This window comes from Phyllostomus hastatus, unplaced genomic scaffold (assembly GCF_019186645.2).
Source record: "Phyllostomus hastatus isolate PE091 unplaced genomic scaffold, TTU_PhHast_1.1 phas_scaffold_39, whole genome shotgun sequence".
NCBI classification, from domain to species: Eukaryota; Metazoa; Chordata; class Mammalia; order Chiroptera; family Phyllostomidae; genus Phyllostomus; species Phyllostomus hastatus.
The window spans coordinates 24,534,442-24,547,560 of NW_025334028.1; the positions used below are offsets into that span (position 1 = coordinate 24,534,442).

The 13,119-nt window shown below is 33.3% G+C and overlaps 1 protein-coding gene across 4 annotated transcripts in view; it reads left to right on the top strand.

Annotated features, from left to right (window-relative positions):
• Positions 1-13,119, top strand: part of BANK1 (B cell scaffold protein with ankyrin repeats 1) — a 305,662-nt gene that overhangs the window by 89,547 nt on the left and 202,996 nt on the right. For all 4 annotated transcript variants that reach the window (XM_045820456.1, XM_045820453.1, XM_045820455.1 and 1 more), the window contains one exon: positions 9,450-9,555. In XM_045820456.1, coding sequence (XP_045676412.1) covers positions 9,450-9,555 — 106 coding nt within the window. The remainder of the gene's footprint in view (positions 1-9,449; positions 9,556-13,119) is intronic.

Below are 13,119 nucleotides of genomic sequence, written 5' to 3' on the forward strand. Positions count from 1 at the left end.
CTAATATTGCTCACTTTTCCACACCTCTCTCCAGTGACACTGCTTTGGTCTGCCACTTTTCCTCTTGCCCAGACTGCCGCAGCAAGTTATGACATTTATACATTTTGCATAATTGATCGAGATGGCAGAAACTGCTAGTTGTTCTCCAGTATTTCTTTTTTCCTTTCTTACATGATACTGTAACATTTATATTGGCATATGACTGCCCAGGTCAATACTGCACTTCCTGACCTTCTTTCAGCTAGGTATAGCCACATGGCTAGCAGCCTACAGCATGTCAGCAGAAGTGTTATGTGCATGTTTCTGGTCAGGTCCTTAATAGAAGGAAGGGGTCATGCTCTCCCCTTCACAGACTTTTTACTTTGAGGCTGCAATGCCAGTTAGGGAGTGATAGATAAAACAGCTATGATCATGAAGATGACATATAGTAACAAAATAAAATGGAGCTTCAATTATGTAATCAGGAAACCACCACATCAACCCTGGACTGCCTAATTCCAGGCTCTTATGTTAAAGAGAAATAGATGTCTTTCTTGTTTAAGCCACTGACATTTTGGGTCTCTGTATTATAATAGCAAAACCTACATTCTAAGTAATCTAAAAGGTGTATTACTTAATTAAAAAATTTAGAAAGAAAAAACAAACTAATCAGTTGATGCAAAAACAAGTTTGGGGAGCAAAGTTTCATTGATAGACTTACATACTTCTCTGAATTATAATTATTATTTTCATGATTTGTTCTATCTGAGAGCTCACATCATAGTATTTAGAAAAAAAGAAATTAATTTTACTGGAGATTTTACACATATACTTGTTTAAATTCTAAACAGTTGTTAGTTGAGTATTATTAAGGTCCACAGCTAATGAGTCCTGGAGCAGACATTTCAATATAGGTTTCTCAGATATTTTCTTGTTAGACTATAACTATAAACATTTTCTTGTTAGACCATAACTGTTAAGTTATTAAAAGAGATTCTACAACAATGTGAATCCCTAATCTATAGCAAATATATGAAGGGAGGCTTTAACTGCATTGAGCTTTATATTCTTATACTTATCTTTGCAAATGTAATCTCAGACAGGCAGAAATTCTAAGAACTGACTCACTGAAAACAGAAAAAATAACTCAACAAAAGAAAATATCTTGGTCCTATTCACTTATTTAGATTATTCTTTTAAATTAACTTTTAAAATTAACTGCTTCAACTCAAAAGTTAAAAAAAAAGAAAAAGGAAAGGAGAAAAGGCATTATATAGTCCTAAAAATATTTGTTTTATTCATAAAACCTATCAATTTTTTGCAAGGTTCAGTAGAACTTTTGTTTAAGACATGTTATGTAAACTATTTATCAGATTGCCCTTTAAATGGCTGTTTTGGCCCCCTTTCACAGCACACATTATGAATAATGAAACAGATGAAGCGAGCTTTTTTTCTTTTACTAGTGAAATTTAAACAAGCATAGCAATTTGTTATAATAAGAACAAGATGTTTTCAGCTCTACTACTGAATTCCCGTTTAGATACCTGAAGGTAAATCATAAAATGCTATAACTATTTCATAGGTTTTTTCTCCTGTTCTGATTATTTCACAATCCTCCTATGATCATGTCACTGGAATTGTTTCTGTTGTGAACCAAGGCTGTTACTGCCCTCATCTAACAGCTTTTAAAAATTACCTTAGTGTCCTGTGGCCAACACTTTAATTTCTTCACCAAACATCAATATTAAAAACCTCTTTTCCTTGCCTATCTTTACTATGGAACCTGAAAGCCAAATTCTCATGTTTTTAATAATATAATTTTTAACCTGTGAAGTTAGAGGTGGTTATATGAGACAGTTTTAGCCAATGAGACAAAAGGGGACAACTTTGGAGATTTTGTTTTTCTTATTAAAAAAGAAAAAATAGCTCTGGTTGGCAATAGCCATTTTGTGCTCTCCCCTTCCAGGTATGCCCAAACATGAATATGACATCCATCACGACACCATGGGGCCATAATTTATTCTACACTTTACTGAAATTGTACTTCAGATTTTATTTTTCCTTCCATGACTAGAATATGGCATAAAACACATTTTTTTTTTAGAATGTGAAGGCATAAATTAAAGTCCTTAGTCTACTTATTAGCTCTGCCACTTGGGGTATTGCTGATTTTTTAGGCCATAATTATCACATCTATAAGAACAGGCATCTAAAAAACCTACCATGCAGGAATGTTATGAAAATTGTACATAAATTCTATAAGGCCTACCACATTCCAAGTGCCCCACATGTGGTAGTTATTGTTAGTTCTTAAACTCTTTGAGCCTATTTCATTATATACACTTATCTTACACCTACTATATACAATCTTTCACAGCATTCCAAACATCTGAAGTATCTCCCAACTGCCTGCATTAAATTGCCCTAAAATCCTTTTAAAGGACAGTTTCTCCCATCATACTCAACCAATGTTCACACTCCTCCTCCAAGAAAGAAACGAATTAGACTTTAAAGGGATGCTGCTATGTAAATAGTTATTCATCTCGAGGAACTCAACTTTCAGTAATGAATGTCTGTGGGAGGCTGCTCTGTGTGGCATGGGCCCAGCTCCCAGTGGGAGGTGCACAGGACCCATGCCCATGGATAGGTTTTCCCATGGGAAATCAGGCCTGCAATGTACCTAGGCTGCTATGAGTCTTGCTTTTTGCTAAAACTCCCTCACCCTGAATTGAGGACATTTACTGCAAAGCAACTTCCTAAAAACCATGCTAAACCTTCCAAGGGTGAGTGTAACCTGTCCAACCACTTTTGCCTTTCCATTTGCAAATATCCCTGTTCTGTGATGTGATTACTGGCATCCTCTCCTTTGTTTTCTGTATAAGGTAACCACCTAAAGCAAGCCTGTGCATAGTTAATGGGGACCTTCTTGTAATGTGTCCAGTAAGACAATAAAAGTTCACTGGAGCAAGGGTGGAGGCTTTTGCTCCCCTTGAGAGAAAAGCCATGCCATCCCTTTTCCTCCACCAAATTCGGTAATTCGTGTGAATGTCTCATTTTCATCCATAATGACGTGGACCCCAGGAGCCAGGGTCCGTATCAAGTATCTTTTTTATTTCTTGTTTGTTTATACTTTTATATTAAATTCAGCTTTTAATTACTCAAAAGTGTATATTCACAGGTATTTGTGAGAAATAATAGACAAAGGTTGTATTTGGTAGTTTGTGCTTTTTAAGGAGTTGGTTCATTTCATTGAATTTGTCAAATTAATGAGCATAGAGTTGTTCATAGCACTCCCTTATAATTACTAGTGTCTGCAGGGTCTGCAGCGATAGCTCTTGTTTTATTCATGACATTTGTTATTATATCTTTGTTCTTTTGATTTTGGTCAGTCTTGCAGAGTTTGTCAACTTTCTTGCTCTTTAAAAAATCACCTCCTTTTGCATTTCTCTGATGATTAGTGACACTGAGCATTTTTTCATATGTCTATTGGCCATCTGTATGTCCTTTTTGGAGAAATGTCTATGTAGGGTTTTTTTCCCATTTTAATTGGATTGTATGTTTTCTTGGTGTTGTATAAATTCTTTATAACTTTTGATTATTAACTCCTTATCAGATGTATTATTGGCAAATATGTGGATAGTTTTCTTTCCTGGGCACAAAAGTTTTTAGTTTGCTGTAGTCCTACTTGTTTATTTTTTCTTTAGTTTCAAGAAGATATATCAGAAAAAAAATATTATTATGAGAAATGTCTGAGATTTGACTGCTTATGTTTTCTTTTAGGATTTTTATGGTTTCAAGAGTTACACTTAAGTCTTTAATCCATTTTGAGTTTATTCTTGTGTGTGTTATTAGTGTTAACCTAGTTTCATTTTTTGCATGTATCTGTCCAGTCATCTGAACACTATCGAATAAACTGTCTTTAGTCCGTTGCATGTTCTTGCCCACTTTGTCAATAATGGTATGCATTCATTTCTAGGCTACCTACTCTGTTCACTGATCTATATGCCTATTTTTATACCAGAATCATGCTGTTTTGATTATTATGGTCTTGTAGTATAGTTTTATATCAGGTACTGTGCTACCTCCATCTTTTTGTTCCCTCAAGATTGCTGAGGATATTCAGGGTCTTTTGTGGTTCCATATAAATTTTTGGAATATTTTTTCTAGTTCTGTGAGATAGACCATTAGTATTTTAATTGGAAATGTGTTGAATCAATATATTTCTTTGGGTAATATGGACACTTTAATGATGAATTATTCCTATCCATGAACCTGGTATATGTTTCCACTAAATTTCTTTCTTCAGAATCTCATAATTTCAGAGCACAGGTCTTTTACCTCATTGGCTAAATTTACTCCTAGATACTTTATTTTTATTTTTGATGGAATCATAAATGGGATTGTTTTCTTATTTTTGCTTTCTGATACTTCATTAACCACAATGATTGATAGATTGCCTCACAGCTGCCAGAATGGTTTTCATCAAACAACAAGTGTTAGTGAAGATGTGGGGAAAAGGGAACCCTTGTGCACATGCAGACATGTGCAACATCTGTGGAAAACAGCATGAAGTTTCTACAGAAAAATTTAAAATGGAATTGCCTTATGATCCAGTAATCTCACTTCTGGGAATATATCCTAAGAATCTTGAAATAACAATTCAAAAGAATATATGCACCGTTATACTCATAGCAGAGTTATTTACAATAGCCAAGATCTGGAAGCAGCCCAAGTGCCCATCAGCAGATAAGTAGATTAGAAAAGAGCTGTGGTACATTTATACAATGGAATGCCACTCAACCATAAAGTGTTTCTTTTTGCTATAGCATGGATGGACCTAGAGATTATTATGCTAAGTGAAATAAGCCAGTCAAAAGAACACAAGTACTGTATTATTTCCCTTATATGTGGAATCTAGTGAACAAAATAATTTAAAACAAAATAGAAATAAACTCATAGATACAATGAACAGACTCACAGCCGATAGAGGGGAGAAGGCTTGGGAGCAAGGTAAAATAGGTAAAGGGATTAACCCCCTCCAAAAAAAAAAAACCCTCAAAGATACTGACAACTGTATGGTGATTACCAGAGGGAATGTGGGGATGTGAGGAGGTAGAAGAGGGTAAAAGGAGGATAAATGGTGGTAGGAGACTGAACTTTGGATGGTAAACATACAATACAATATACAGTGATATATTATAGAACTATACACTTAAAACCTATAATTTTATTAACCAACATGACCCCAATAAATTCAATAATTTTTTTAAAAAATCATCTTGTTACAATGAAATTTTTATTTTATATTTTTAATTTCATTGATTTCTGCATTTTTTAATTATTTTCTTTCTACTTTCTTTGAATTTATTTTTACTATTTTTCTGGGTTCTTGAAGAGGAAGCCTAGATGATTGGCTTGAAATTTTTTCCCTTTTCATATGTGTGTGTGTGTATTTGCTGTAAAATTTTCTCTCAGCCCTGCTTTAGCTGTGTTGAACAAATTTTGATATGTTGCATCACTTCACTTTCATACAGTTTAATGTATTTTTTAACTTTCCTTGAGACTTCCTCCCTCTTTCACTCATCGGTTATTTGGAATTGTGTTGTTTGGTTTCCAAATGTATGGAGACTTTCCTATTATCTTTCTGTTATAAATTTGTTGTTTGATTCCATGCAGTTGGAAAACACAATCAGTATAATTGAAATTATTTTAAATTTGTTAATATTAGTTTATGTCCCAGAAGATGGTTTGTCTTGGCCTTCGTTCCATGGGCATGTGCTGAGAAGGTGTGCTCTGCTATTGTTGAATGGAATGTTCTATGTATGTTCATTAGGTCCTTGTTGGTTAGATTATCAGATAATGAGATACTGTGTTTAAGTTTTTCTATATTCTTGCTGATTTTCTATCCATTTGTTCTATCAATTTTTTAAAGAGAGGTGTTTAACTAGTTATGGTTTTAACTATTTGTTCTATATGTCCTATTAGTCTTTACCTCACATATTTTGAAGCTTTTGTGCTTACACATTTAGGATTACTATGTCTTCTTGGTGGATTGGCTCTTTTATCATTACATAATGTTCCTCTCTGTCTCTGGTAATTTTCTTTACTCTGATGTCTACTTTATATAATATTAACACAGTATAACTACTCAAATCAGAGTTTTTAAGTTAGGATTTTTCTAGGGGGAAATAATTTGAGGATTATTTTTATATACTATTTATTTACCTGCAGGCATATTACTAGTAATATGATTGTGAAATTAAAAATAGAAGTGATTCAACTAGATATGATAGGCTAGAATATTAAAATGTATCTGTATTCCTTCCTAATTAATTCAATGTTTTTACCTTCATTGTAAGAATGTCTTTATCTTTTCTAAGAATGCTATCTCATTTTTAAATTCAAGGATACAAGCTATAACATTTCTCACATTGAAGTATCATGGAGCCTCAGATTTCTGCGGGTAACTCTTGCTCTTTGAATTCTCATCTGTGTCTCAGAATCTCAGAGCTGGAAGTGATCCCAGAGGTTATTTTATGACTAACTTGTACATGAGTATTGTAACTGTGTGACACACCAATCTCTACCTGCTAAATCTTATATAGTTTTGAAAAGAAATATTAAGTTTATTTCCATATGGAAAATTACCAATAAGTAGATAATAGGCTATGCAGAACTGTCATGGCCATTGACAGTTTTTTAAAAAAATTACATACTAATGTTATGTGTTTCATGTTTTCTTAATTCCCTTTTCCAGCTCAGACAGCTAAAATGTTTTGAACTTTAGTTTAAATAAAATGCAAACATATTGCTAATAAAGTTTTGTTCCATTGCTCCTATCAAAGACTTCCTGAAAAAATAAAAAGGCAATCACCATAAGGTATCACCTCATACCTGTCAGGATGGAAGTAATCAAAAAGACAAGAAATAACAAGTGTTGACAAGGATGTGAAGAAAAAGGAAGACTTGTGCATTGGGGTGTAAATATAAATTGGTGCGACCACTACAGAAAACAGTATGAAGGTTCCTCAAACTATTAAAAAATAGCACTGCTATAAGATCCAGTAACTCCACTTTTTGGGTATTGATCTGAAGAAAATGAAAACACTACCTGGAAAGGATATACACACCTCAATGTTGAGTGTAGCATTATTTACAATAACCAAGACAGGGAAAGAGCCTGTTTCCACCAATATATGAATGGATAAAGAGTATGCAACATACATAGAAAATGGAATATTATTCAGCTATACAACATAATAAAATCTTGACATTTGTGACAACATGGGTAGAACCTGAGGACATTATACTAAGTGAAATAAGTCATACTGAGAAAGACAAATACTGTATGATCTCACCTGTATATGGAATGTAAAACAAAAAACCTGAACTCAGATGCAGAGAACAGATCGATGGTTGCCAGAGGCTGGGGATGGGGTTGGGAGAAATGAATATTGTGGTCAAAAGGTACGAATTTCCAGTTGTAAAATAAAGTCTTGGGGATGTAATGCACAGCATAGTGACTATAGTTAATATTTTATAACATAATTGAAAGTTGCTAAAAGAATAAATCTTAAAAGTTCTCACTATAAGAAAAAATTTAATTATGTATGATGATGGATACCAACTAGATTTATATTTCAGTATATCAGTATATGCAACCACTGAATCATTGCATTGTATACATAAAACCAAGATAATGTTATATGTCAAATAAAAAGGGTTATTATTGTTAACATAAAATTGCCACATCTTTATTTATAGACTAGGTTTCATTCTATAGGAATAGTCAACCAAATAAGCAATCATAATCATGCTGCAACTTAAATAAACTTAATTTAATCCACATAATAAACATTTTCATGTTAAGCACTATAGGCCCTAAACAACTTTCTCCGTGGTTACAGCATGGATTATAAACTTTTTATCTGGACACTTTGTGAAATGCTCACTCCTTTCTCCTCTCACATTCTACTACAGTCTTATGTAAATCCTGACAGTACTTAACCAGGTCGTGATTCATGCTCCCTCCATGCCTGTAAGCAATTTGTTCAGTTAGTCCAGAATGTTCCTTGTGTGCATGGCAATGTCAAGTCAGGTCATCTCCTCTATAAAGCCCTTCCTGGCCATGTATTCCTTTGTGGAATGGAGCCATCTCCCTTTTGCCCAGTCTGTATGTAACCCACAGTGACTTACCATCAGAGTACCTGGAACTCAGTTTATTACCCATATGTAATTACATGACTGAATATCTTGAAGGCAGAGCTTGTTGTCCCATCTCTCCTCCTTTTTTTTAATGTTCCAGAGCTAAGATTTCCAGAGTCCACAGCATTAAGTAGCTTAATGTTGGGTTTTGCTTTACATTATAATTATAGGTTGAAAAAAGGACTTACATCCCCAACGTCTTTTTTATAAATATAGTTGGCATACAATATATTATTTTCAGGTGTACAACATAGTGACTCAACATTTTTATATCTTAACAATGTGCTCACCAAACTAAGGCTTCTGCCAACTTCTCAGGGGGACATAGAAAACCCACCGAGCCCTGAATCACTTTAGTATTTGAGGCACTTGGATTTCTGAAATGTGAGGAAATAGAGTAACACAAGTATTTATTTGTTCAATACAACAATTTAATGTATATGGTTACATATTGGCAATATGTCTAATTTTATTTGTAAATCAATGCAGAAGTTTTAATTAGGAACTTTTTCTCCACAATCCTGTCTTCACTCTGTGGCTTTGTTTGATTGACTCACCTCCTCAGCAACAACCATCTACATCTCAAGTCAATTTGGTACTGGTGATAAGCTTCACAAAACACAATGTTAAAATAATGCTGGTCTTTGTAACAGGTTATGCCATCAGTAGGTGAACACTTGAGTTCTGTTTGCCTTCTCCTAGAATTAGGGAAGCAGAGTAGACATATAGTTAGTTGCTCTGTGTTTGCAGGGGAAACTGGCTGAGTATTTTTTCTGAGTATCCCATTTCCAACCCTTAAGTTGAAGAACCAGACTCATTATTTTATTTATTAAAACATCACATATTTTACCAAAATTTAGTATTAAAACAAATTTCAGTGTTATTATTGACCTGCTGTAATGTTCTTTTATAATTAGCAAGTATTTAAGTAAATACTTAAAAGCAAAACTTTTGTTTCTTGCATCTATTTTTCTATTACTTTAATAATTGGTTTTTAGGCAAACCCTAATATTTTGTATGAGTCTTTAAAATGGTAACAGCATTATTGAAAATTGCCCAGTATTTATTCCAGCTAATAATTTTTTAGTAGATTAAAAATTTCTTTTATAGTTTTAATAAAGCAATGCATTTTATTTTATTTATTCCTTTTTTATTGTTGTTCAAGTACAGTTGTCTCCAGCTAATAATTTTTATTATATTACACTAAGATGAATTTCTACATGAATAATTGAACTAATAAAAATGTATTTTTCATTTGAAACCAGAATGATATGGAAGAACTTGATGATATTCTCACATCTGTATTCAAACAAGAGATACCATATTATGAGTTCCGATCTCTCCAAACTGAAATGTACCCTCAAAAAGAACGTGAGTATTTTCCAAATGCATCAATTATTCTTTAATGTAGTATTTTAATGCATGTGACTTGGTAGTAAATTTTATAGCTAAGAATATAATTGAATTGATGATTAGCTATTTTAGAAATTTACCATCATCTTGTCAGAGAGCACACTAATACAAACTTCTGAAGATCCATCTGGTAATTTTTTTAATCACAGGCCCTAAACTTTGCATAATTTTTTTAATCAGTAAACCTACCTCCTATATTTTTATTGTAAGGAAAGGCTTAGAAAACTACATTATGATAGAAGCTGCTCATTAACAATTATAACTATTTTATAATTATCAAAATTCAGTTAAACAGGATATGTAGAGGTAAAGTGCAATCATCTTTTAAAAAGTACATGTGTTTAATAGCATATATGTTTATATCTATAAATTGTTGATCTGTACAGATATGTACCTGTTAACATTAGTTACATTTGGGGTTGTAAAATTTCAGGGGTTACGTTTTTTAATTTTACTTAATCTGTGTTTTCTATACTGACTATGTATTATTTGTATGATGAAAAAATACATATAAAATGTAAGAATCAAGACAAGTATATGTAGGACCTACTACCAAAAAAAATCATACTTCTAATTGTTATCATGAGCTCAGTAGCACATTTTCAAAATTGTTTCCACATTGTTTGTTTAGAGTTCACTTATATGCCCTGTATGTGTCAAACACGGTGATAGAGATGTAATGTTGAGTAAAACAGGAATGGGACAAAAGAATACAAAAAATCTACTGTAGGCCTATTAAAGACTAATGAGTAGATCATATTTTTCCCTAGAGTCTCTATCTACTAGAGGCATTTTAATTATCAGGCTGGCAAGTTCAGGACTACAGTAAGGAATGAATGGGATTCCTAAGACACAGCAGACTGCTAGTCATGTGAATGTATAAATTTGTATTATGTATGGTGAGGTTATATTTCCCTTCAAATCATTATAGGGAACTGGCAATGATATGCTTGCTTTGAATAAGTAATCTTGTGAGATTAGTGAAACTTACTTTTGTTTCCTATATATTTTAACAATAGATATATTTTAGCAATATATACTTTACTTACAAAGTTTAGACAATAGATTAGGATGGAAAAGAAATATGACATGATTTCTCACTTAAAATGTAATTTAATTGGAGAAATGAGATAATATATATGTTATAACAGAAACAGTGTGTTAAACATTATGGAAGTGATTATATTGACAATAGAATTTTAGAGAAAAACATACCTTATTTTTCAGGACCAGCTTTGTTAAGGAGGTGGGATTTTACCAGTCTTAAATGGTGGGTAGGATTTTAGTGAGGAAAAAGAAAGGAAACAGAAGATGGAATTATGATAGTTTTTTATGACAAATTCCCTCAGCATTTTGTTTATTTGGGTTTATGGAATGAGAATTGTAGGGTTGAAGAGGCTAGAATGGATTTAGTCTTTCACTTTTATAGATAAAGAATTCTAGATAAATTTAAAAGTGTTTCTCTGTGTATTGTTCAGGTTATTAAATGAGAATTTTAGAGTTGGAAATGATAGATTAGTTTATTACCTTATTTTTATAGGAAAAGAATTCTGAATAGGTTAAATCAGAGCTCATGAGAATGTGGGTCTGACTCAGTAGGTCTGGGGTATAGTCTAAGCTTGTGCTTCTCCAACAAGCTCCCAGGTAAAGCTGATGCTAGTCCTCCAGCTTTTTATTGAGCCTCAGGGTTTAGAGCAGTGGTTCTCAGTCTTGGCTGCATGTTATAATCAGCTGTGGACATTTGAAAGTATCCCATCCAGCCCTGACTAGGCGGCCCAATAGGTTGGATGTTGTCCCATGCACCAAAAGATTGTGTGTTTGATTCCTGGTCAGAGCACATGCCTGGGTCGTGGGTTCAATTCCAGTCTGGGTGCTTACAGAGTTGGAGGAGGCAACCTATGGATGTTTCTTTCTCACATCAGTGTTTTTCTTTCTCTCTCTTTCCTTTTCTCTCTCTCTAAAATGAATAATAAAAACACACTTCAGTATTTTTTTATAATTTTAAAAAAATTATAAAGTAGCCCGTATCTGAACCACACCTCATACCAATTAATGAAGAATCTGAGGGAGTGGGTCCCAGCTCTCAGGGTTTTTAAAGTTTCCCCAGTGATTCCAATCGGCATCAAAGGTGACCAGCCTCTAGTGGCTTCAGTGTGTTACACACCAGCCAAATAGTTCATACTGATCTTTGATATGGAGAAAATATTACTCTCTCTTTATAAAGGTTAGAAAGATAATAGCATATGAAGTTCTGAATCATTACTACAATTGAGTGATTATTCTGTGCTTGACAAAAATTTTTATTAAAAAATTACATTTTGTAACAGAAGCTAAAAATGCAAAGTGCAATATAATCTAAGTAGTACATTCAGAAACTTTGTTGGGTATTGCTAATGACAGTTGCTCTTAAACTTATAACAGAAGTAAGAAACCCTTATAACATTAGGCTCTAATTCCTAGTTGAAGTGTGAAATAACATGATACAAATTACTTAATAACAATATGCAAGGTAGAAATGAATATGACTGAACTCATGTTTTGCTGGCCTTCTTGATCCTATAATATATAATCAACTTCGGCTTCAGATTATCTGGTCTTTAATGTATAACTATATTACTTTCGCACCTGTATTTTCATAATTTTCAAGGTGAATCTATGATAAGGGTTAAGCTGCCCTTGTACATGAAGTACTATTAATTGTGGGAGAAAGGTCAGCAAAGAAATGACAAGTTGTTGAGGAATTTCTATAGAAACACCACTAGATGTATTCTGAGACACAAATTCAACAAATCATCAGGTGTAATTCCAAATATCTATCTGTAAGACAGTTCTTCAATTATGTAGTAAAATGTTTTATTTATTCACCGTTTATTATTTATTACTCCATATTTTCACTGAAATAAATGGGAAACTTGGAGACTGTGAAGAGATGGTAGTCATGGGAATTGACAGAGTGAACCTTGGGCACTGACCAACCCTGAGGGTGAGCCGTGCTGTTATGCACAGATACCCATGGTTCTTGAAAAGCTTGAAAATAAAAGCTATGTGAATCAAACCTGTTTATCTTATTGTTGCCCACCCTAGTTTCTTTCCCAAGTTGTTTTCAGTAAATTCTGAGTTTATTTCTTGTTATTTCAGTCATAATATGTAAACTGTTATTTCATGCCATTATGTCTTGGTCATTTCCCTTACTCTCTAGCCAACAAACTTCCTCATTTGACTTTTTCCCACCCTAAGCAGGCAAATGTGGAGGGGTGGGGGTGGGATAGTTACACAGATAAGCTAGAAATATTCTCTTCCCTCGTAATGCTTCATTATTGATTTTGAAATAACAGTTTTCACTGATAAGAATTTTCCATAGAAAAAAGTTCTCCCTGGGAGAAGAATAATAAAAGATTTCCAGATATACTTGGTATAGTAATGTAATGTAGGATGTTTGAATGCAACAGTCATAGAAATAATTCATGAACAACTTTCTAGTGTATGAATCATCAGGGATTGTGAAATCAATATAAAGGATTT